This window comes from Acanthochromis polyacanthus, chromosome 20 (assembly GCF_021347895.1).
Source record: "Acanthochromis polyacanthus isolate Apoly-LR-REF ecotype Palm Island chromosome 20, KAUST_Apoly_ChrSc, whole genome shotgun sequence".
NCBI classification, from domain to species: Eukaryota; Metazoa; Chordata; class Actinopteri; family Pomacentridae; genus Acanthochromis; species Acanthochromis polyacanthus.
Window position 1 is genome coordinate 30,585,616 of NC_067132.1, and position 27,184 is coordinate 30,612,799.

General features: G+C 36.5%; 1 protein-coding gene across 1 annotated transcript; it reads right to left on the reverse strand.

The window, feature by feature from the left end:
* Positions 1-1,654: 1,654 nt before the first annotated feature.
* LOC110959728 (LYR motif-containing protein 4B) lies at positions 1,655-27,115 on the reverse strand. The gene is made up of 3 exons (XM_051940304.1): positions 26,972-27,115; positions 19,932-20,052; positions 1,655-2,082 (listed from the first exon to the last, which is right to left on the reverse strand). The coding sequence occupies exons 1-3, from the start codon at positions 27,055-27,057 to the stop codon at positions 2,035-2,037; spliced, it is 255 nt and encodes an 84-aa protein (XP_051796264.1). The 5' UTR covers positions 27,058-27,115; the 3' UTR covers positions 1,655-2,034.
* Positions 27,116-27,184: the final 69 nt, after the last annotated feature.

Consider the following 27,184-nt stretch of genomic DNA (forward strand, 5'->3'; position numbering starts at 1 on the left):
AGTAACCTGAATATTCATGAACAAAAGTATCAATAACTGGAATATTAATCATCAATAGTGTAAAAAATGTAGATATTATTGAAGGAAAGTGTTAATAAGCTGAAAAATGACACCAACCTTAATATTAACACAATAAAGTATTAGAGCGTTAATAACACGTATTCCAGATCTTCCATCCCTCCAGCGAGTTCTTCTTCTTTTGGTTCTTGAAGACGTTTCACCTCCATCCAGTTCTGACAGATACTTTTCGGTTTACGTCTGCTGCAGCTGTGGGAAACCTAAAAATACCAGAAACTGAAGAACACCGGACCTTTGCCTTGTGATATAAATGACTAAGGCGAACATCAAACACCAATGGGACGTAGAAACACCGTTCTAGATGGTCCTATCTATATTTATGCTGGATGGAGGTCATGAAGCGTCTCAGAAGTCTTTGTCATGGTGTCCCTTTAGTAGGTAAACCCAACAATGCTCTTCGCTTGATATAAACAGTTGCTCCTCTGGTCGCTAGAGTATTAAACAACAAAAACAAACAAAAAACCCAACAAAGTACTACAGCTAACCTAAAGGAAAACTTAATCTGGATCAGGACATCGTGAATGAAAAGTTGTACACAGCTGTGGGAAACCTCAAAATAGTACAAATTAAAGACACTTGACATTTGCCTTGTGATATAAATGACTAGGATGACCATCACAGACACCAATGGGACGTAGAAACACCGTCCCAGATGGTCCTATCTATGTTTATGCTGGATGGAGGTCATGAAGCGTCTCAGAAGTCTTTGTCATGGTGTCCCTTTAGTAGGTAAACCCAACAATGCTCAAGGAAGTTGTATCAAGCTAACCTCGGTCTGGATCAGGACGTCACTCATGAAAACCTCCAAACCTCTTAAATGAGCACCAAGATGGTCTTCTCCTCCTTCTTCCTCTTCTTTCAGGCGTTGTTGGGTGCCTGATGAGTTGAATTATTGTGAGACTTTAATGAGGCTGTGATTCCACCATGATGGAGACTCTAAACAAACCATCATGAGGTCTCATGATGCTTCTGAAGCTCTACATGGATTCTTCTGTGGAACCATCTGTCTGCCTGTTTTCCTTCAGATGCTGCTGAACTGTTCAGATAAATAAAACCAACTGTTTCATCTCAGAAACGCTGAGCTGCATGCTGGACGACAGCGAAGCGTCTTAATTAAAGACATTAAAGTTTCCTCGCTGCAACAACAAACTCCAGATCATTCACAGTTTGAAAAAACACATCAGAGAGCACACAGGAATGTCAATAAGGTGGAAATGAACGCACAAAAGTGTCAATAACCAGAAAATTAGCAACTGAAAGTGTAAATAACCTGGATATTAATGATCAAAAGTATCAATAATTGGAATATTAAAGATCAAAAGAGTCAACAATCTGGATATTAGCGGCCAAAACTATCAAAAGCTTGGATATTAACGCACAAAGGTGTCAATAACCTGGATATTCATACAATAAACTGTAAAAAACAGGATATCAATCCAAAAAAGTGTCAAAACTCTGAATATTAACACACGAAGGGCTCAGTAACCTGGATATTAAAACACAGTAGTATTAAAAATGTGGATATTACAGCAGAAAAGTGTTCATATTTTAGCTTCAAAACAAGGACGAGGATCAATAAACTGATCAATAATAATTTATTGACTGTTTTGTTTGTGTCAGTTTTCTTTTATACGACAACAATCGCTTTCATTGTGCGTTTACAAAAATAACACAAAGAAGGAAAACATCACGATCAATAATATCCCATAATAATCAACAAGTTCCTTCAGTTTGAACACATGAACTAAAGTCCTGATTTTAATCGTTTTTATCAGAAAAGTTCTGACATAAACTTTAAGGTTCTGCTGTTTCTGGACTAAAGGAAACTTCTAGACAGTAAATAAACTACAGAACTTCAATGATCTGATCAATAATCTGATCAATAATCCATCAATGATCTGATCAATGATCTGATCGGTAAGTCCACACCAACTGTCCTACGCCTCCCATGATGCTTCACTCCACCACGATCTTCTGGGTCTCGTACATCTTTCCTATCGACACCTGCAGAGACACAAACACACAAGAAGTCTTTATTCACACCATGAAAAACACACAACACAAACTTTATTTACCTCAAAAATAAACAAAAATCATTATATACATGATAAAAAAACACTAAATAAACTTTATTTACACCATGAAAAACACACAACACAAACTTTATTTACCTCAAAAATAAACAAAAATCATTATATACATGATAAAAAAACACTAAATAAACTTTATTTACACCATGAAAAACACACAACACAAACTTTATTTACCTCAAAAATAAACAAAAATCATTATATACATGATAAAAAAAACACTAAATAAACTTTATTTACACCATGAAAAACACACAACACAAACTTTATTTACCTCAAAAATAAACAAAAATCATTATATACATCATAAAAAACACTAAATAAACTTTATTTACACCATGAAAAACACACAACACAAACTTTATTTACCTCAAAAATAAACAAAAACCATTATATACATGATAAAAAAGACTAAATAAACTTCATTTACACTGTGAAAACCACACAAAATAAACTTTATTTACACCATGAAAAACACTAAATAAACTTTATTTACACCAAAAATTTAAAAAAAAAATTTACTTCATGAAAACCACTAAATAAACTTTACCGCAAAAAACAAACAAAAATATCATTAACCCAAAAACACAATAAACTTTATCTACCTCAAAAAATTAACAAAATTTTTTTACATACCTCCAAAAAAAAAATACATGATTTACCTCAAAAAGCAGAAAATAAAAAGATAATTACCCAAAAGATACAATAAACTTTATTGGCATCATGAAAACCACAAAATAACCAGAATTTATCTGAAACACCAACTACAAATTTTATTTACTTGGAAAATTTAGTTCCTTCAAAAAAAAACCAAAAAACCAAAAACTATGTATCTAAAAAAAAAAAAATTGAAAGTTTAATTATCATCAGCTCAGCTCTGTCCTGCAGGAGGCGCTGCAGCGACACAAAGTCTGAGTTCAGCTTCAAACAGCTGCAGTCTGCTGTCAGTGTGTTCAGGTCACAGTTCATCATTGATTGCTCTTTTTCCTGCACAGAAACGCGACAAACTGATCTAAAGAACGCGTCCTAAAACACACACACACACACAGTACATCAGTGTGTTGTTCTGAACACTCAGTTCAGAGTCGTGTCGTTCATTATGTGTTGTTTGAGTTAAATAAAGTTTTTTTGGTAAATACATTTTTTAAGGTACAGAATGTTTTTATTGCTTTTCAATAAAATAAAGTTTTTTGTTTTTGTGTGTTTTGTTTAGGTCTATACATTTTTTTTAAATTACAGAATGTTTTTTTTTAATTTTTTGGTAAAGTTTGTGTTTTTCTTTTTAAAAAAAGTAAATAAAGGTTATTTCTGTGTCCCGTGTCGTTTTTACATGTTTTCCTGTCATTCTCGGGTCTTTTTTTTGCCTCTTTCTCATTTTTGTTCAAGTTTTGCCTCTTTTTGTGTCACCTTTCCTTCTTTCTCTGTCAGTTTTGTGTCATTTGTGGGTCTGTGTTATTTTTGTTTCTTTGAGTAGTTTTTGTGTCTTTTTGTGTCATTTTTGTGTCTTTGTATAATTTCTGGGTCCTTTTGTGTTATTTTGGGGTCTTTTTAAATTCTTTTTGCGTAATTTTGTGTTGTTTTTGTGTCTTTTTGTGTCCTTTTTCCATCTTTTCATGCCGTTTTTGTCCCGTTGTGTCTCTCCAGCAGCATCATCCTCTCTCCTCCTCCATCCGTGGAGCTGCAGGACCTCAGATTGCGGTGAAGTCGTGACGTTCTGAGCTTTAACTCGTGTCCTCTAGTCTTTCTAGTCTGCTGTCGTGTCGCTGCAGCTCCACCAGGAGGCGCCGTCGCTCCACAAAGATCTCTCCACCCAACATTCGTCAGCTCATCACTTATTCTGCCGTCAGCCATGAATCCCCTCTTTCACTTTCTCTCTCCACTTCCATCAGGGCCTCGCTCGCCCCTCGTGACGTCCTGATTGGCCGGCGTGGGAGGGAGGGGCGGGGCGAGGCTCTCTAGACCAATCAGCTGCCAGGAGGCTCGGCTGGGATGTAAATTGTTGCGGCTGAAGCTGCTAACAAAGAGGAGGCGTTTCCTCTACGGGTCTGGACCAGAACTCAGTTTTATCACAAGCATTCAGCCAAACCTCCAAACAACCAATTAGGAACCAATCAGGGCAAAGCATGCTGGGATATTCCACTCTGTGACGGTTTAATGCTCATTTACATCATTTTCTGGTATTTATGGGTATTTTAGCCTCTTTTTGGGTCATTTTTTACAACTCTTTCTGTCATTTTTGTGTCTTTTGTGTTACTTTTGCTATGTCTTTACTCATTTTACATCTCTTTATGTCATATTTCTGCCTTTTTGCCTCTTTTATGCATTTTTGGGCCACTTTTACAACTTAAGTCATTTTAAAAAACTTCTTGCCTCCGTGTCACTTTTGAGTCTTTTTGTGTCATTTTCGTCCCTTTTGTCAATTTTACATCCTTTGTTGTCGTTTTTATGTACTTTGGTGCCATTTTTGCCATGTTTTCAGTCACTTTTACGTCTTTTTTTGCCTCTTTATGTTTCATTTTTGGGTCTTGTAGCCTCTGTGTCATTTTCAGAACTTTTATTTTACTATTTTTGCGTCATTATTTTGTCATGAGGGATTTTTCATTTTCTTTCAATTCATTTTGTGTTATTTTTGTACCTTTTTGTGTCTTTTTTCCATCTTTTCATGTTATTTTTGTCCCTTCCTGCATCATTCTGACAGAAGTCCTTTCTAAAAACTCGTCCTAATATCCACATCATAATAGTTCATGTAGTTTGTTGACAGTAAAATATCACAATATTAAGTGTTCAAATCAGATTAAAATATAACTATTTTCACAGATATTCTCACCTTTTTAACATTCCAGCTTTTAAACATTTTTTCTGACACTTGCTGCCAGATTTTCATTCTTTTCTGACATTTCTACAATAAACTGATTAATTACTGTGATAACTTGTGAATGATTCGTTGTGTTTTCTGCTGCCTGACTATTCATATTAAACCAAGAGTTAAATGCTGATGGATGGAAACACTAGAAGCTTCTTAAATCTCAGTTCATTATCCACCTGAACCCCTCTCAGCCACGGTTTCCTTCGCCTCTTTTCTGAATCTCACCGGAGAGAAAACCTCATTTGGACAGTCTGATCTGCTCCACTGGACTCCTCCAGCTTCCCGTCGTCGCTTCGTCTCTTTCCTCCCACTTTCTACGGCTCTTTAACTTCCATTTCCACCGTCTCCTGCTGTTCAGGGCGCCATCTCTTCTCCAGCTCTCACTAACATTAGCTCACCGAGACAGAAACGGTAGTACGACGTCCACGTTATTCCTGTTTGATTACCTCAGTAAGAATAGATCAAAAAATTGTGATTTGTGAACCTGAAATTCGCAGAAATGTTATCTGTGCAGAATGATGCCGTCAAAAATAGCATGAAAAGATGGAAAAATGACACTAAAAGGCCCAAAAACAGTTTTAAAAAATGACAAAAATTTGCAAAAGTGATGCAATAAGACACAGTATGACAGAAAACTGACAAAAATGTTACAAAATTACACTAAAAGAGGCAAAATGACAGTTTACAATGTCAGAAATTCTCATTTTTGAGGGTAAATTAGAGAAAAAATGGTAGAATACTGTAACGTTCAAAAGCTGAAAATATCAGCAAACATCGGTAAAATAATAACATTTTAATCTGATTTAAACACAATAATACTGTTAGTTCAGTCACTGACTGTAAACAGATTACGTTTTATATAAATACTGATTTTTTTGATGTTATTTTCAGCAGAACGACCACAGTGGATGCATCGTCCTCACAGTGAAGAACGGAGGAAGCCAACAAATAAATTAGCATGTTTTTTTCTGTGATTTTTTTAGGAAAAATGTGTAAAAAAAAAGAAAAAGAAGTAAATTGTTCACAGTTAAAGTCATAAACTTTCGATGTTGTAAAATAGAAGAAAAATAATTGTTGAAAACTGAAACGTTCAAAAGTTGAAAATGAAAAAGTTACAAAAATGACGAGACAAAAATACTTTTAAAAATAACACAAAAAGAACCAAAAGCGACACAGAGCAAAAAAAAGACAGAAAAAATTTGCAAAAATAATACAAATATTTTCCAAAAGTGACACACAAAGTGACACAGGCAAAAAATCATCCCAAAAAATGTTACAGAAATGACACTAAGGGGTCTTTTTGTGCAATTTTTCTAACAAAATGACATTTAAAGGGCAAAAAGACCCAAAAGTGAAGCAAATATGACACAAAAAGAGGAGAAAAAGACTCAAAACTAGAAAAAAATGTATAAATGACACAATTAGACACAAAAGAGGCAAAAATTAAGAAAATAATGCAAAATACTGCAACGTTCTGTATCATTTCACAGTCACTGATGGTAAACGAACAAATTATGTTTTATTAAAATACAGATTTCTGATGTTATTTATAGTTTCGGCCTGTTTTTTCATATATTTTTAATGTTAACATGCAAATTAATACGTTTCTGCTGTGATTTTTGTGGATAAATCAGTTGTGTAGCTTTACTGTATTTCAATCTGCTGTAAATATTATTCTAGATATATTTGCTGTTATTTTTAAATGTTTTTGAATTTCAAAGTGTTACATCATTTCTAATATATTTATTTATTTCATCCGTTTCCAGTTTTTCTCACCAGGCGTCTTTTACAGTGAAGCTGAGGTGAGTTCTGACAAAGTTCACTAGTTTTTTTCCTGTTTCTTTTCAGACGTCAGCTGAGGTAAAGAACTGAAACGTCTCCACTGTTTAGACACAATAAATATTCACACACGTCTTCAGGTGAGCGTTTCTGTGGCAACCGGCGGGAAAAAAAGCCGAGATGAGAAGTGGGAAGACTTTGGAGCAGCTGATGTAAAAGTGAAGCCACACTGTCGCCGCTTCACATGAAAGCCGACCGACACAATTAACCAAAGCTGCCGGCGTCCAGGTGAAACTTTCCAACAAACAGAACCTTTCATCTCGCCTCTTTCTGGATTTTTTATCAGTTTTCACAAACTCAAGTGGCCTCGAGCTCAAAACAGAAAAACACACACAGTTTACTGAGCTCAAGTCCATTTAAAATCCTTCATTTCCTTCTGTTAGCTCTCAGTTTTAGGTCGTTTATGGAAGAAATTAAAAGTTTTAACCCACTGAATGGTAGAAGAGAAGCATGCTGAGTTTACAAAAAGTGTATAAAAAGACAAATAAGAAAAATGAAATAAAATAAATAAAAATGTGAAAACAAACATGAGACAAGTAGACAAAACTAACAAAAAAAGACACTAAAAATGGAACCAAAAGACATAAAACCAGCAAAAAAGACACTAAAATGGAACCAAAAGACATAAAACCAGCAAAAAAAGACACTAAAATGGAACCAAAAGACATAAAACCAGCAAAAAAAGACACTAAAATGGAACCAAAAGACACAAAAACAACAAAAAAAGACACTAAAATGGAACCAAAAGACATAAAACCAGCAAAAAAAGACACTAAAATGGAACCAAAAGACACAAAAACAACAAAAAAAGACACTAAAATGGAACTAAAAGACACAAAACTAACAAAAAAGACACTAAAATGGAACCAAAAGACACAAAAGATGCTAAAATGACAAAAAAGATGCTACTATGACAAAACGACACAAAGCTGATACAAAAAGTTGCAAAAATGACAAAAATATGCAAAAATGACAAAAAGCTGCTAAAATGAAACCAAGACACAAAACCAACACAAAAAGGACACAAAAAGATGTGAAACTAAACATGGAAATGACAAAAATAAACACAAAAATGACACAAAAAGATGCTAAACTGACAAAAAGACACAAAACCGGCAAAAAAAGATGCAAAAATAACACAAAAATGGCACAAAACGAAACAAAAGATGCTAAAATTACACTAAAAGACACAAAAAGGACACAAAATGACAAAATAGATGCTAAAATGACCCAAAAAATGCTAAACTGGAACAAAAAGACACAAAACTGACACAAAATGACTAAACAGAGGCTAAAATGACGCATTCTAATCCACGGACATTGGGTGAGCTGCAGGCAGTGTTTAAACAAACTAAAAATGTAAACGGTTAAAATAAAAAACCAACGAGCAGAGTCTGTTTTATTTTCTGTGTTTCTAACATCTGTGGAGAAACGATGAACATGTGGATTCCAGCTGTTTAAACCATCGCATGGGTCTGAACAGGAACAGATACTGCAGCTGTTTCTGCTGCTGGAGAACATACACACACTAAAACACACACACTCTAACACACTCTCAGTTTTTGCTGCAATCAGAACCTCCCTGCTGTCTCCAGAAAAGCACCAGTGGGACGTCTCTGTTTGCAGCCTCTCGCTGTCACACTGACCTTGGAAATCCCCTTTACTGAAGCCCCGCCCACCTGCCTTAACGAGCTCGTTAGCGTCACAAAGCCCTGCCCACCTCCAGCCCCAAAGTGAATGTGAATCAATCCGGCCACGCCCACAGAGCCAAACGCTTCATTCGCCTCAACGCCTCGACCGTCTAATTAGAGAGAAAACCAGGATCAGCCATGCTTCAGACGGAGAAACGAGGAAGAGGAGATGAAGGGAGGAAGAGGAGGAAGAGGAGGAGGACAGATGGTTAGAAACCTTCGTCATGCCTCCTTTGTTCGCCTCCAGTTTCTTCTTCTTCTCCCCTTTAAGTCCTGAATCTCACAAACTGGAAACTCGCTTTCATTTGATCTGACAGAAAAGAAATACGGAAATGTTGAAGCGACTAAACTCCTGCCTCATTTTTCCTCACTGTTGGTTCATTTTTCACTGCAAAAAAGTCCTGCAGCTCTACGGAAACAGAACAAGCACGACAGAGGAGGGAGAACTCAGAAATGGCTTAGAAAGATGCTAAAATTATGCAAAAATGACACAAAAAGACAGAAAACTGACATAAAAATATGGTAAAAAGACACAAAAATGACACAAACAGGTGCTGAAATGGAACACAAATGATCAAAAAGAGACAAAACTAACACAAAAAGATGCTAAAATTGAACTAAAGAAAGACAAAAATTACAAAAAATGTGCTAAAATGACGCAAAAAAATCCACAAAACTGACATAAAAATATGATAAAAAAGACACAAAATTGCTACAAAAACACAAAACTAGCACAAAAATGTGCTAAAAAGACACAGAAAGAAGTTGAAATGGAACAAAAGTGAAACAAAAACATGCTAAATCGACACAAAAAACCACAAAACTCACAAAAATCTGATAAAGACATAAAATTGCAGCAAAAAGAAAAAACTGGCACAAAAAAATGCTAAAAAGACAGAAAGATGAAAACATTAAAAAATGCAAAAGTTACACAAAAAGGGCACAAAAAGATGATAAAATAAACATGAAAATGACAGAACGATGCTAAAATGACAAAAAGACGCAAAAAGGACACAAAAACATGCTAAAACCAACCAAAAAGACACGAAAAGAGAAAAATTACACAAAAGATGCTAAAATAAGTATGAAAATGACATAAAAAGACACAAAACTAACACAAAAGATGCTAAAATAAGTATGAAAATTACATAAAAAGACACAAAAAGATGATAATGCAACAGAAAAATATGCTAAAATGTCATAAAAAGATGCTAAAATGGAACAGAAATGACACAAAGACACAAAACTAACTCAAAAGATGCCAAGGGAACAAAAAGATGCTAAAAGAAACATTGAAAATGACATAAAAAGACACAAAAGATCAAACAAAAGATGCTAAAACAGCATAAAAAGATGCTAAAATGACATAAAAAGATGCTAAAATTAACATCAAAATGACATAAGACACAAGATCACACAAGATGCTAAAACAGCCTAAAAAGATGCTAAAATGGCACAAAAAGATGCTAAAATGACAAAAGATGCTAAAATTAACATGAAAATGACAAAAAGACACAAAAGATGCTAAAACAGCATACAAAAATGCTAAAATGACATAAAAAGATGCTAAAATTAACATAAATTGACATAAAAAGACACAAAAGATCACACAAAAGATGCTAAAACAGCCTAAAAAGATGCTAAAATGACACAAAAAGATGCTAAAATGGAATAAAAAGATGCTAAAATTAACATGAAAATGACATAAAAAGACACAAAAGTGACACAAAAAGATGCTTAAAAAGTCATGTAAAAACACACTAAGACACAAACGCGAAAGCGACAGAAGTAACTCAAAGCAACAAACAAAAAGCGCCGTCCCAGATGAGACGGATGTCGCCGTGACACTATAAACGTGGCTGTTCATGAATTAGATTTTAATAAGTGACAGTTTGCCTCCCTCTGAACGTGATTTAATGCGCCCACAGCTGGAAACTGAAGCCGGTCGGACTTGTTGCCGTGTAAAGCCACTCTATCGTCTGCTGTGTGTTTTAGTCGTGGCCTCAGAAGAACCATCCCTCACCCATTACTGCTGCTTAATGTCACCGCAATGTCACAACGCCTTCGGCCGTTTTGCCTCGACTGAGATTAAATGCCACGTCGGCCGGTGAGTTATACCCGCAGGTCGCCCCGGTTACGGCTCTCGGGGGTCGGACAGAATCTCAATCACTCCGAGTTCAACAAACACTCGGAGGATTTCACCCGGCGATCGGACGGAGAAAGGATCGGAGGGGCTGAGGTTTTACCTGCCGGGTTTAAGAGACTTTAAAAGCAGATGTGCAGCAGAATGCAGATGTGTTGGCACAAAAAGATGGAAAAAGTGACGCACAAAGATGCTAAAATAACACGAAAAGATGCTAAAACGACACAAAGACGCTGAAATTACTTAAAAAGACAGAAAACACCACAAAAGGATGCTAAAATGACTCAAAAAGAATCAAAAAGATGCTAAAATGACTCCAAAAGATGGAAAATGACACAAAAAGAGGCTAAAATGACACAAAAAGAGGCTAAAATGACACGAAAACAAGGTAAAATGACACAAAAAGAGGCTAAAATGACACAAAAAGAAGCTAAAATGACTCAAAAAGAAGCTAAAATGACTCAAAAAGATGGAAAATGACACAAAAAGAAGCTAAAATGACTCAAAAAGAAGCTAAAATGACACAAAAAGAGGCTAAAATGACACAAAAAGAAGTTAAAATGACACAAAAAGAGGCTAAAATGACACAAAAAGAAGCTAAAATGACAAAAAGATGCTAAAACGACTCAAAAAGATGGAAAAATGACACAAAAATAAGCTAAAATGACACAAAAAGAGGCAAAAATGACAAAAAGAAGCTAAAATGACACAAAAAGAAGCTAAAATGCCACAAAAAGAAGCTAAAATGACTCAAAAAGATGCTAAAATGACTCAAAAAGATGGAAAATGACACAAAAACAGGTAAAAATGACACAAAAAGAGGCTAAAATGACTCAAAAAGACAATACTGCTTTTACTGGTTTGTTTTATCTGCAAACTAATTCTGTTTTTCAGATTTCCAGTACTAATGATAACAGTGTAGAGTCAGATTAGATTATTGTTGAGAACGTTGTTGGTTTTATGGTGATGTTTAAACGTGAGCTGTGATGAACACGTCTTCCTCTACATCATGTTTTGTCCTCAGAATGTGTTTTATCCACCAGCAGCTCCTCATAACCACAGTTTGTTCTGCAGCCTAAAGCCGGTGAAGCCGGTGAAGCCGGCGGCCAGTCAGGTGTGAAAGCAGCTAATAAAGGAGGATTCCTGAGGAGGGATTTCCACCCATCGGAGCAGAGCACAGAGGAGGGAGTCGTCCTACTTTTCAGTCCTGTCTGCTTCCCCAAAAACCTCCCGTTTCCACAAACTGCATCAGAACAGAGAACTGGAGGGATTTCAGCCTCCGACTGTGTCCTAACACACTGGAATTATTGGAAAAACGTGTCTTCACAAGGTAGAATTATGGGAAAAACACGTCCTCACATAGTAGAATTACAGAAAAATGTGTCTTCACATGGTAGAATTAGAGGAAAACATGTCCTCATATACTGGAAATATAGAAAACTGTGTCCTAACACACTGGAATTATTGGAAAAACGTGTCTTCACAAGGTAGAATTATGGGAAAAACACGTCCTCACATACTGGAATTACAGAAAAATGTGTCTTCACATGGTAGAATTAGAGGAAAACATGTCCTCATATACTGGAAATATAGAAAATGATGAAGAGAAATATTCAAATATACGTGAAACTGTGACGTTTTTGCATAATTTGTTGTCATTTTAGCATGTTTTGTTGTCCTTTGTCGGTTCCATTTTAGCTTCCGTTTGTCATTTTAACACATTTTTATAATAGCATATTTTCCTGTCATTTCTGTCATTTTAGCATGTTTTTGTGTCATTTTAGCATCGTTTAGTATCATTTTGCATGTTTTTGTGTCCTTTTAGCTTTATTTTGTGTCCTTTTTGGTGTCTTTTTAGGATCTTTTGTGCCATTTTAGCCTTTTTAAGTGTCATTTTATCACCTTTTTGTTCCATTTTAGCATCTTTTTGTGTCATTTTAGCATCGTTTAGTATCATTTAGCATGTTTTGTGTCATTTTAGCATCGTTTAGTGTCATTTAGCATGTTTTTGTGTCGTTTTAGCATCGTTTAGTGTCATTTAGCATGTTTTTATGTCATTTTAGCATCATTTAGTGTCATTTAGCATGTTTTTATGTCATTTTAGCATCGTTTAGTATCATTTAGCATCTTTTTGTGTCATTTTAGCATCATTTAGTGTCATTTAGCATGTTTTTATGTCATTTTAGCATCTTTTTTGGGTCATCTTTGCATGGTTTTGTGTCATTTTAGCTTTATTTTGTGTCCTTTTAGGATCTTTTGTGCCATTTTATCCTTTTTTAGTGTCATTTTATCACCTTTTTGTTCCATTTAAGCATCTTTTTGGGTCATTTTAACATCTTTTTGTGTCATATTAGCATGTTTTTGTGTCATTTTAGCTTTATTTTGTGTCCTTTTAGGATCTTTTGTGCCATTTTATCCTTTTTTAGTGTCATTTTATCACCTTTTTGTTCCATTTTTGGCATCTTTTTGGGTCATTTTAACATCTTTTTTGTGTCATATTAGCATGTTTTTGTGTCATTTTAGCTTTATTTTGTGTCCTTCTTGTTGCTTTTGGTGTCTGGTGTATTTTTGGATGATTTTTAAATAATTTTAGCCCCTTTCTGAGACATTTCTGAAGTCTCTCTCCTTCTTTGTGGTTGTTCTTTTTCCATAGATTGCACAGGCCTTAAATTGCAGTGGAAAAACTGCTCAGAGGTTAAAGGGTGAACAAGAAAACAATCCAGATTGAGTGAAAGTGAGTCTTTCAGAACAAATCGCTGCAGAAACAAACCTGTACAGCAAATAGCGTTTCTTGCTGAAGCTAACAGGTGATCCAGGTAATAAGAACCTTTACAGAAGACGTGCAGTTTAGCAAACACCACATAGAACCTGATTCCAGCTTTATTTATCCGTCAGAACGTCCCTGATGCTTTAATCAGCTTCTGGGTTCTCATTTGAATTCCTGCAGACACGCCGCGGCCCTTCGCTCGGATTTAATTTTCCCTTCATTAAGCGCTCTGCTTTTCCTATATTACACAAGTGTCTTCTTTAAATCAGCTCACTGTCCGTATTTATCCATCTCAAGTGTCTCCGCTGAACCCGAGGATTTATTTCTTTGTTTTAATTCGCAGGTCGGAAAGTCGAGCCGCTTTACAGTTTAACGTCTTCAAACCCGACGAATCGAAACCCTTCAGAGGTCGCAGAGCTCTGCCGCCACGGCATCACAGGTAAACTGGATATTCATTTCATTTTCATCATCAGAAATCACATTCAGAGAGGAAACACAGAAATGTCTCGGAAAGGAGTTAAAATTATACAAAAATGACAAAAGTCACACAGATGATGCTAAAATGGCACAAAAATGTCACAAAAGGATGTTAAAATATCACAAACAGATGCTAAAATGACAAAAAAAACACAAAGTACAAAAAAGTTGCTAAGTTGACACAAAAAGACGCAAAAAGATGTTAAAATGACAAAGATATGATATGACAAAAAAAACAACAAAAAGGACACAAAGACATTAAAATGGCACAAAGAGATGCTAAAATGGCAACAAAAAAAAACCCCAGAAAGGACACAAAAGGATGATAAAATGTCACAAAGATATGATATGACAAAAAACAACAAAAAGGACAAAAAAGTTACTAAATTGACACAAAAAGATGCAAAAATGATACAAAAAGAAGCTAAAATGACAAAGAAATGCGGAAATGATACAGAAAGATGCTAAAACATGCTCAAATAACACAAAAAACACTGAAAATGACACAAAAAGATGTTAAAATGTCAAACAGATGCTAAAATGACAAAAAAAATCCAAAAAAGGACAAATAAGTTGCTAAATTGACACAAAAAGATGCAAAAATGATAGAAAAAAATGTTAAAATGACAAAGACATGCTCAAATAACACAAAAACACAGAAAATGACACAAAAGGATGCTATAATGTCACAAAAAGATGTTAAAATGGCAAAAAAAACATCAGAAAGGACACAAAAAGACGGTAAAACGACACAAAGATGCTAAAATGACCCAAAAAAACAGGAAAAAGGACACGAAGATGTTAAAATGGCACAAAAAGATGCTAAAAGGACACAAAACAACAAAAATGACAGCAAAAGGTGGTAAAATGTCAAAAAATGTTAAAATGACACAAAAAACATCAAAAAGGACACAAAAAGATGGCAAAATGTCAACAAAAAAATGCTAATTCTTTCGTGGAAATAAGTTCAGAATCATTTCAGATTCCAGTGGTTTTGCACAGAGGTGGACTCACTTCTGTTTACTTCAACTCAGAACCAGGTTTGTGGACTATTTTGGACCATTTTAGTTCAGGAGTCCAAACCTCTGAAGGTCCATCAAAGGAGTCCAACAACACTCTGGTGTTTCGTCCTTTTTGCCCTCAGCTCAGTTCTTCTCTCCTCAACCAGCGACGGACGGAAACATGAAAGCTAAAGGTGGAATATATTTCTACCAGCAGAGAGGAGCCGCACAGCGTCAGATCTTTTCCCTCTCTGGTGCCTTTCGGTGCTTCCCATCATCACAAAGTCAGAAAACCCTCCAAGACCATTGATTCAGGAGTTCAGAAGGCCTCCAAAAAGCAGCTCTAACTCCAGGACGTGACCAAACCAGGCTTCTGAAAGCAGCAAACTCTGGGCTTTTAGGCTTTACTAAACCAGCCGTGGCCTCTAATCACCGGCTGATAAATGAAAAGCAGCTCATTTAGTGGCTCTGAACTACATTTCCCATGAGCCTCAGCGGTTGGCGGAGCTTCACTTCCTCCTGAGGATCCACTAGTTGAACGTGACGATAATAATAATTATTATAATATGCCGGTGATTACCAGATTAATGTGACCATTTCAATTTTTATGTCTTTTAGGACATTTTTCAAGTAATTTTGGACATTATTTGAGTCACACGGAGCGTTTGAGTGATCATTGAGTCATACTGGACAAGTTTCAGTTAATTCTGAAAGCATTTCGGACAATCTTTGTGTCATTTTTAACATGTTTCAAATTATTTGGAACAAATTTGGAGTCAGTTCAAACATCTCAGTCGTTTTTGACACATTTCAGGTTATTTTAAGCAACATTTTTGAAAAGTTTAAGGTCATTTTGGACATTTTTCATATTATTTTGGACAAGTTATTGAACATATTTACACACATACACATGATTTAAATCTATGCAATATTAGCATATTCTCAGGCAAACTGTAAAACAACAAATGCAAAAACAGATTATTTATATGGATGTTATTCACAGTTTGAGGCTTTTTTAAAATGTTTTTATTTAATCTATAAATTACCCTGTTTTCTATAATGACATTAGATATTATTTGTAAGTTAACAAAGAGTTTAAAAAATATTTAGCCTTTTCCAGTCCTTAATATACAAGTTTTTTTGTTCAAATAACAACCAATATCTACAAAATAAAGATATCTTTTAGTAAATTTTAATATTTTAAAACTGTAATTATTCATAAAAACAACCAGTTAATATTTGTAAACAAACAGACTTTGGATGTAGATTAGATATTATTATTTTTAAAATTTTATTTAATTTTGATTTTATTTTTTTCTAAAAATTTGGACAAAACAAGTAAAAAATGGTAAATTAACTGTCAAAACCAGTCCTTTTTCACCTGTGATTTTTATTATTTATAATCAGTATTTTAACAAAACAGGAAAAACCTGTAAAATAGCAGCTGATTAACTGTTCTTATTATACATTTTTATTCCAAACAAAGTCCAATATCTGTAAGATAATGACATTTTTAGCTGATTTAAACACAGAAAAACTGTAAAAGACTAAATATTTTTGATGTGGATGTGACTGGAAGTCTCTACTTGCAGGAAATTAATTTGTTGGTTCTTTTTTTCTGTGATTATATTCGGTATTATCTGCAAAATAAAGACATTCTCGGCTGATTGAAATCCTCTGAGGATGCAGTGAGCTGTGATAAATGAAAAGCAGCTCATTTAGTGGCTCTGAACTACATTTCCCATGAGCCTCAGCGGTTGGCGGAGCTTCACTTCCTCCTGAGGATCCACTAGTTGAACGTGACGATAATAATAATTATTATAGCGATTTACAGATTAATGTGGCTGAAACCAGACGTAGTTCAGGTTACTGCAGGTTCTCAGCAGCGTTTCTTCCTCTGGGGTTGTTTTTCTGCTACTTTCTCTTTGTTTGTTTGTTTTCTTCTATTCTTGGAAATCTGAGGCTGATGCAACCAAAAGAGCTCCGTCCTCCTCACAGCCGCTGCCTGATGAAATCCACCCAGTGAGACGGCAACCGGAGGAGGAAGGACCTCCATCACAGTAATTATAATCATGTTTTTCTGACAAAAATGACAGGAAAATGCACAAAAATGACAGGAAAAGATGCTAAAATGGCATAAAAAACAACAAAAAGAGACAGAAATGACACTAAAAGAAGCACATATAACAAAAATAACAGAGACAGATGTAAAATTGACACAATAAGGGGCTAAAATTACACACAAGATGTAAAAATAAATGACAGATAAAGATGCTAAATTACACAAAGATGTAAACATGAGACAAATTGGCAAAAATTACACAAAAAGAAGCAAATATTAAACAAAAAATAAATAAAGATGTAGAACTGACACAAAAATAACAGAAAAAATGGAAAAATGACAGAAAAAGATGTAAAAATGAGACAAAAAGAGGCAAAAAAATGGCACACAAATGTAGAAATGACACTAAAATGACAGAATAAGACGCTAAAATTACACAAAAATGCTAAAATGGCAAAAGATGTAAAAAAGACACAAAAAGATTTGAAATTGACATAAAAAGGTGCTGAAATGACACAAAAAGGAAACAAAAAATGCAAAAACTAACAAAATGATGCAAAAAAATAACAGAAATGTTTTAAAAATGACACAAAAATACATAAAAATGACAGAAAAAGATGCAAAAAGAACAAAACGATGCAAAAATAACAAAATGGTGTAGAAATGACACAAAAAGACGTAAAAATGACACAAAGAGCCACAAAAAAAGGACACAAACTTAACATAAAATGGTGAAAAAATGCCAAACAGACGCAAAAATGACAAAAACACAAAAATGACAGAAAAAGGCACAAAAATGAATGAATAATAAGTAAAAATGACACAAAAAGATGCAAGAATGACACAAAAAGGACACAAAATGCAAAAATAACGCAAAATCATACAAAAACATAACAGAAATGTTTTAGAAATGACACAAAAATTACAGAAAAAGATGCAAAAATAACAAAACGATGCAAAAATAACAGAACATGGTGTAGAAATGACACAAAAAGACATAAAAAAGACATAAAAAGATAAACGAGGACACAAAAATGCAAAAAATAACACAAAATGGTGAAAAAATGCCAAACAGATGCAAAAATGACAAAAACGCACAAAAATGACAGAAAAAGGCACAAATAAATGACAGAAAATGACAAAAAATGACCTAAAAAGATGTAAAAATGACATTAAAAGGTAAAAATGAGTGTTTTAGTGAAGTTCAAAGCTGTATTTAGTTTCAGAGCTCCCTCTGCTGTCTGGACAGATCGCTCTAAAATCCTCCTCATTCAGGTTTTTATCTGCCTCTCATTAAAGCTTCTCTCTCTGCAGCTGCCATCCATCATCTTTGCTCTCTAACCAGCTGACAGACTGAACACTCGGCCGAGCAGAGACACAATTAACCGCTAACTCCGGCTTCTGTTGTTTCCTTAAAGCGATGCAGAGACACAACGACGCCCACTCGCTGCAGATAAACTCATCCTGGACGCCCACACCGACAGAAAACACGATGAAGCACCGAGCAGATCCACAGAAAAGGTTTCTGTTGGTCTGACAGAAACACAAAGCTCCACACAGAACATCATGTGACCGAAAACAACAAATATCTGCTGCTGAAGACGAACACAGAAACCAAAATGATCTGGAAACAGGAGGACAGAGGAATGAGTTCTGTTAGCAGGATGCAGTAAGGATGACGCAAAGAGATGCTAGTATGCAACAAAATGACACAAGATGATAAAATGGAACAAAATGACACAAAAAGATGCTAAAATGCAACAAAACGACAAAAAAAGATGCTAAAATGATGCAAAAACATGCTAAAAAGACACAAAAAGATGCTAAAATGGAACAAAATGACACAAAAACATGCTAAAAAGACACAAAAAGATGCTAAAATGGAACAAAATGACACAAAAAGATGCTAAAAAGACACAAAAAGACGCTAAAATGACACAAAAAGATGTAAAGACACAAAAAGATGCTAAAAAGACGCTAAAATGACACAAAAAGATGTAAAGACACAAAAAGATGCTAAAAAGACGCAAAATGACACAAAAAGATACTAAAAAGAAACAAAATGACACAAAAATATACTAAAAAGACAAAAAACATGCTAAAATGACACAAAAAGAAGCTAAAAAGACAAAAAGACAAATAAAAAGATGCTAAAATGAAACAAAAAAATGCTAAAATAACACAAAATGACACGGACAGACGCTAAAATGGAACAAAATGACACAAAAAGATGCTAAAATGACACAAAATGAAACCAAAAGATGCTAAATTGACACAAAAAGATGCTCAAATGACAGAAAATACACAAAAATGACACACAGAGAACTAAGATGGCACAAAAACACACAAAGATGCAAAAATGACATGAAGATGCTGAAATGATAAAAAAGACAAAAATACACAAAAAGCCACATAAATGGTACAAAACGTTCTTGAAATTACACAAAAATGCAGAACTTAAAGGAAAGATGTTAAAATGGCAGAAAAACACATAAAAGTGACACAAAAAGATGTTTAAATTGCACAAAAATGTGTACAAACTGAAAAACAAAAATGAGACAAAAACATGCTAAAATGACAGAAAAAAACAGACAAAAAACACAAAATTTACACAAAAGATGTTAAAAAAATGACACAAAAGATTCTAAAATAAAACCGAGACAGAAAGATGCTAAAATGGCATGAAGGTTACACAAAAAAAAAACCCATAAAACCCACACAACAGGTGCTAAAATAGTACAAAACGACAAACAACGACACAAAAAGATGTTGAAATGGCACAACAGTAACACAAAAACAATAAGTAACATGTTTTTGTTTGTTTGACAGAAACAGAAACCTAAAATGACACAGAAAGACTGTGTGTCTGTTGTGTGTCTGACCTGTCTCTGTGTTGTGTGTCTGTTGTGTGTCTGACCTGTCTCTGAATCACTCCCAGTGTTTCTCTTCCTTCCTCCATCAGTCTCTCCACGGTTTTTGGATCCTCCACTTTCCCGTTGGCCCTGAATGCATCCCGCACACGCCGCAGTGCATAAGTCCTGCAACACACACACACACACACACACACACACACACACACACACACACACACACACACACACACACTTTATCTTTGTTTCTCTACAATTACTGAAAGCATCAAAGAACAAACAGAGGTGAATAAAAACAACAAACGTCTGGAGGGAAGATCCTTCCAGGAGTTTAGAGACACACAAACCCACAACAACAACACAACAGGTACACAAACATGCTCAACAACAACACAACAGGTACACAAACATGCTCAACAACAACACAACAGGTACACAAACAGGCGGCTAATCAGAACGAAAACAAACAAATTAACAAATGAGATCAAAACGGAGCTGAAGGCAAAGAGCTGCTGAACAAACGCTGAAGCTCCGCAGCCGACCCTGAACGCACCACTTTATTTATTTATTTATTCTAACCAGGGAGTGATTTTTGTGAACACTAATAATTGGCAAACCAATGAAAAAGACACAAATCACCTGAGAACTGAACAAAAAGTAGAGAACTTTTAGTTTTCTTCGACAGAATCGTGTATTTTTGACCCATAATTTGATGAAAAAGTGATTTTAATGTGATTGATGAGGTGTTCAGGGGCAGCGGGAAAGTTGAAATGTGAGGATTCTTTGTGTATTTTACGGCTCCCGTCTCTGGTAAACTTTTTTTTTCGGGTATATTCTTTAATTTCGGGCTGGAATATTCCCTCACACGTCTGATTTGTTTCTCTGCAGAGTAAAATGTGAACGTAGGCGTCAGAAATCCGCCAGACTCGACCTCAGCGACCCCAAACCTTCCAGATTTCAGTTAGTTTCAGCTGCAGGCACAAAACTCTGCATGAATAAATAATAAATGCAACAGAAAGACAGGTTTATTTACATTTTTATGTAATTAATGCTGTTAATCAGTCAAAACTCACTTCTCTTTATTTCATTAATTATTTTTACAGAAATGTGAGGAAATAAAAGATAAAATCTGATTTATTAGCAAGATTTATTATGACTTAACTGTCTTGAAGGTACAGCTTTATTTTTATTGTTCTCAGTATCATATAGATGTTTTAAAACACACAATACAAAATTATAATAAATCAATCAATAAAAAAATCCTAATCTGTCTTTATTTAAAATCCTCTGAAAACAACACATTTTATTTAGATTTAAATACATTTTAAAATGCACTATTTTTCACTCTAGTGGTTATTTTACAGATTAGTTTGACGAGAAAAACAAAATTAATCAAAACAGGAAAATTACTGAGGATTTGTTGCTGCAGTGATTCTGGTTTAATTTGCTCTGATGACGGAAACTACAGCAGCGACCTTGAAGTTAAAGCGACGAAACGATTCATCCTCTGAGTCCGTTTAGGATTAAAGATGGAACCAATAAAACCCAGCGGGTCACAGCTACATGTACAGAAAGTCAGTGAGACGAAGGGAAGGAGAGGAGGAATGCAATATCTGCCCAAAACGACTCAGAACTGCACTAAAGAACAAACTGTTTTATCAGTTTTTGTCTGCAACAAACTCTTTGATATTTTTTACCCATGGAGCTCATCGGTGTTTAAAACATTCAAGATTTTCAGTCATTAGCAGACTTCAGAGGAAGGAAACGAGGGCAGAAGGAAAGGAAACGAGGAAACAAGGGCAGAAGGAAAGGAAACGAGGGCAGAAGGAAAGGAGACGAGGGCAGAAGGAAAGGAGACGAGGGCAGAAGGAAAGGAGACGAGGGCAGAAGGAAAGGAGATGAGGAGATGAGGGCAGAAGGAAAGGAAACGAGGAGATGAGGGCAGAAGGAAAGGAAATGAGGAGATGAGGGAAGAAGGAAAGGAAATGAGGAGATGAGGGAAGAAGGAAAGGAAATGAGGAGACGAGGGCAGAAGGAAAGGAAATGAGGAGACGAGGGCAGAAGGAAAGGAAACGAGGAAGAACCAAAGGAAACGAGGAGACCAGGGCAGAAGGAAAGGAAACGAGGAGACCAGGGCAGAAGGAAAGGAAACGAGGGCAGAAGGAAAGGAGACGAGGGCAGAAGGAAAGGAGACGAGGGCAGAAGGAAAGGAGACGAGGGCAGAAGGAAAGGAGACGAGGAAAGAACCAAAGGAAACGAGGAGACGAGGGCAGAAGGAAAGGAAACGAGGAAAGAACCAAAGGAAACGAGGAGACCAGGGCAGAAGGAAAGGAAACGAGGAGACCAGGGCAGAAGGAAAGGAAACGAGGGCAGAAGGAAAGGAGACGAGGGCAGAAGGAAAGGAGACGAGGGCAGAAGGAAAGGAGACGAGGGCAGAAGGAAAGGAAACGAGGGCAGAAGGAAAGGAAACCAGGAGGTTTCCAGCATCACTTATTCATCTGAAGCTGCCATGATCTGGTGACGGCTGACAGCGTGCTGTGATGACGCTGCGTTCGACCGAATCCGTGGGGAAAACTTATTTTTAATGGACAGAAACGAAACGACAGAAGGAGGACGGACAGCAGACAGAAAGCACAGAATCAGGAGGTTATCTGTTGTTGTTTGGTTGTTGTTGCTGTGCAGAGAGATGACCTACTTCTGACAGCCTCCTTCCTCTTTCTGTTCCTCACACCTGAGGCTTCAAACCTGCAGGGATCCTCCTCATTCAGCAAACACTAAAGCTGGGGTTTCTGCCGCATAATGGAAAACAGAAACGACTAAAACACGTCCGACATGACTCACCGTCTGTCCACAAAAACTACAGGCTCGTTTAAAATGATCTGGAAAGTGTGCAGGGAAAAGTATCGACTCCAGATGATTAAAAAGGACTAAAACATCACCAAAAAGACTCACTGTCCAGAACGAGTCAACCTTCATCCAAAACGACTCAAAATTTCACAAAACAACTAAAATTTTGCCCTAAAATAATTAAAACATCACCAAAATGATTCAAACTTTCAAAAGCTGCCCAAAATGATTCAAATATTACCCAAAACGACTCAAAACGTCAACTAAAACAACTGAAATTTGATCCAAGAAAATTACAATTTTGTCCAAAACAAACGCATTTTCAGCAAAAGGACTCAAAATGTCCCTGTTACAAATCAGCTAAAATATATTATTTAACAGAAACTTGCTGTTATTTTTTGAATGTCAGTATTTCAGCCTCTTTTATGCCTTTTTCTGGATGTTTCTCTATTTTTAAGTGTGAACATTTAAACTGTTTTATTAGCAAAATGAGGCAAACGTGCAGCGTTTCATTGATCATTTGTTGCTAAATGGGAACTTTAAATGCTGCCAACTTAAAAAAAATAAGCAGGAAGTAACATGAGCTCATAATTTAACCCCATGCTGAAGTGTGCCTCCTGGTGGTGTGACGGTAAATTGCAGTTTTTTTTGTCTCTAACAGACTTTTACGTTTCTGTAACGTTCTTTTTTCCCTCCAGGGCCTCGCCTCGGTTTATTCGTCTACGTTTCAGTTCTCCAGTAAATCCTCCCTGCAGCTCGTCTTCTTTTATCCGTCTGCGCTGATTTTCCTTCGTTTTTATTCCGCGGCTCTACGGCGTTTTTCATTCATCATAATAACCTCTGCATGTTCCCAAAACTCCACACTAATGGGGTTTGTGCTGTGAATTAAACTTGTGGTTACCATCAGCTGCTGCAGAGAGAATCATGAATGTTTCATCCGTTTATTTTCTCACTGAATCCAGCCAAAGACTGGAACCTCTCCTCCTCCTCCCAGGAAGCGCTGCGAGCGTCAGCTGTTATTGTAGTCGGAGAGGGAAACAACAAAACACCGCCTGCAGCTACGTCTGGCATATTCAGGTCATTCCACAACAACCAGCCGGCATCAGGTACGCAGCAACCAGCCGACGCTTTCTCAGAAAGAACAAGAGACTCTTTAAAGGCTTCTTCCTGGAAGATAAAAGTAACGGGAGGCTGGCAGTTTCCACTTAGTGAAGAGCAAAGTGGCTCAACTTCAGTCAAAATGACTCAAGATTTGCCCAAAATGACTCAAATGGTGTCCAAAATTACTCAAAATCTGCACAAACCACACAAAATTGGCCAAATGAGTCAAAATATGTCTAAAATGACTCAAGCTTGGCCCAAATCGAGTCAAAATTTGTCTAAAATGACTCAAGTTTGGCCCAAAATGAGTCAAAAGTTGTCTAAAATGACTCGAGTTTGGCCCAAAATGAGTCAAAATTGGTCTAAAATGACTCGAGTGTGGCCCAAAATGAGTCAAAATTTGTCTAAAATGACTCGAGTTTGGCCCAAAATGAGTCAAAATTTGTCTAAAATGACTCGAGTGTGGCCCAAAATTAGTCAAAATTTGTCTAAAATGACTCGAGTTTGGCCCAAATCGAGTCAAAATTTGTCTAAAATGACTCGAGTTTGGCCCAAAATGAGTCAAAATCTGTCTAAAATGATTCAAGTTTGGCCCAAATCGAGTCAAAATTTGTCTAAAATGACTCAAGTTTGGCCCAAATCGAGTCAAAATTTGTCTAAAATGACTCGAGTTTGGCCCAAAATGAGTCAAGATTTGCCCAAAAACGAATCAAACATTGTAAACCGTGACTCAAACTTTGTCTAAAACGACTCAAAATTTCACCAAAACGGCTCAAAATTTGCTCAAAATGACTCAGATTTTCCACTCGTTTTTACGTGAACACAGACGTTTGTTGGAGTGCAGGCTTCAGCTGAGAGGATTAATCCATCCGTCACTCGTCAGCCCAGCTGAAAACTGAATGTAAATTCATCGATTTAACAAGATTAAAAATCGATGTGGCGACCTGACGCTGAAACAGCTTCACTGCAGCGATAATAAACGCAGTTAGACGAGCGAAGAGGCACTAATTCTGAGGCGTGATGAGAAGAAACGAGACAGTTGCAGCTTCAGCAGATCCAGCTCGATATTAATCTAATGTCGGCTCCAGCAGCAGCAGCAGGCCGGATTGATTTCCAGCATAAATAAATGCAAAGTGTGTCACAGTCAGTTAGGCAGAACACAGCGAGTCCTGATGGGATGAGAGCAGCAGGAGGTCTGCAGACTAATCAGGGCAGCGGTCAGGTACAAACTGGGCCAGACGCACCGACGAACCCTCTGACCTCCACGTAAAACACTCTGCTGAACACCCATATCTGCCCAGGGTCACAGCGCCAGACGCCTCGGTGACCCAGGAAACAGCTAACCCGGTCATAGTCGGGCTGCCGGGGACAAAATTTTAGAAACACTGCTCAGCAACAGCACAAACCGAAGCTCCAAAAGTAACAAAAAACAACGACATGGAGCAAAAACGACCTCAGAGGAAGTAAAGCCGACGACAACGAGATGCAAAACTTCCAAAGAGAGACACGAAACAACCACGAATACATTTTTTAAAAAAAAACGCAAAAAATATTACACAGACACATAAAACAACCACAAAGAGGCAGGAAATAACCTCACAGACGCCAAAGAAACCAAAAAGTGACGTCAAATGAACCAAAACTGACCATACAAAGATGCAAAACCAACCCCAAATACATAAAAACATTGCCCTAAAGAGGAAAAACACAACCCCAAGAGACCAAAGATGATCACAGAGAGATGTAAAACAACCCCAAAGAGGACAGAAAACAACCTCAGAGATGCCAAACAGACCAGAGATGACCTCAAACGAACCAAAAAAGATGCAAAACAACTACAAAGAGATGAAAAACCAACCCCACATAGATTAAAAACAACCCCAAGAAACCAAAACTGGTCACAAACAGACAAAAATAACCTAAAAGAGGCAACAAACAACAACAGAGATGCCAAAGAGAACAAAAATGACCTCAAATGAATCGATACTGATGACAAAGAGATGCAACGACACCATAGTGACACAAAATGACCACAATGAGCCAAAAAAATGCCCCAAAAAAAGACACAAAATGACCACAAACACATGAACAAACAACCCCTAGAAACCAAAATGATCACAAAGAGATAGGAAACAACTCCAAAGAGCCTAAAAAAACAACCTCAGAGATGGCAAACAGACCAAAAAAGAGAAACCAAAGCCGACAACAAAGAGATGCAAATCTAACCACAAAGAGACACAAAAAACAAGAACAAATAGCCTAAAAACAACCCCAAAATGACCTCACACAAACCAAAGGTGACAGCAAGGAGATTCAAAAAAAAACAAAACGAGACACAAAAGACCACAAATAGATTAAAGAACAACCCAAAAAGGACAAACACAACCCAAAGAGACCAAAAAATGTTACAAAAAAAAGATGCAAAACGACCACAAACAGGCAAGAAATAATATCAGAGACGCCAAACAGAATAAAAATTACCCTAAAAAAACCAAAGCAGATGGCAAATTAAGACACAAAATCACTGCAAATAGATTCAAAACAACCCCAAGAGACCAACAATAATCACAAAGAGATGTAAAAACAACCACAAAGAGGCAAGAAACTACATCAGACACGTCAAAGACCAAAAGGTAACAACAAATAGATGCAAATCCACCAAAAAGAGACACAAAACAATGAAAAATAGATTAAAGAGCAACCCTAAAGAGGAAAACCACAACCCCAAGACACCAACAATGACCAAAAAGAGAGACAAAATGACACCAAAGAGAAACAAAACAACAGAAAGAGACACAAAACAACCAAAAGAAGACACAAAACAACCAAAAGAAAACATAAAACAACACACAGAGACACAAAATGATCACAAACAGACACAGAACAACTTCAAACTTGAGTCTCAGCACACTTTATTCCATTTTCTACCAAACTACACCAACAGGACAACATGACACTCAGTAAAATCCTCTTTCAGCCCCATTGAGCTCCATTCATTAACAGTTACGTCACGGTGAATCTGCCAGGAGGCTAATGTAAACACAGCCGCTAGCCGCGCCGTTAGCATGTTTCCCGCCGCCGACAGCGCCCTAAACCCAGCCGGTAGAAGCACAAACACCCACTGGACACGTCCTCCTACCTGTAGTTGTAGGAGGGGAACTTCTGGCTCTCCCTCAGCATCGCCCGGTAAAGAGAAATCACCTGGGCTCGAGAGGACGCCGCCATGATGCAATGCTCCCTCCGTGACCGTTTGAGCCTCAGGACCCTTCATCAAGCCTGTCCGGGTAGCGCCTGAGCTAAAATACGACTTTTCATTGCTTTTTAATTTTTTGAAAACATATTTTTTGAAAAC

Excerpts from the sequence above, each read along its gene's own strand:
- LOC110959728 (XM_051940304.1), bottom strand. The coding sequence starts at position 27,057 with ATGGCGGCGTCCTCTCGAGCCCAGGTGATTTCTCTTTACCGGGCGATG. Across the intron at positions 20,053-26,971 it reads TTCCCCTCCTACAACTACAG|GACTTATGCACTGCGGCGTG; the intron begins GTAGGAGGACGT and ends TGTGTGTTGCAG. Across the intron at positions 2,083-19,931 it reads TGGGAGTGATTCAGAGACAG|GTGTCGATAGGAAAGATGTA; the intron begins GTCAGACACACA and ends GTGTCTCTGCAG.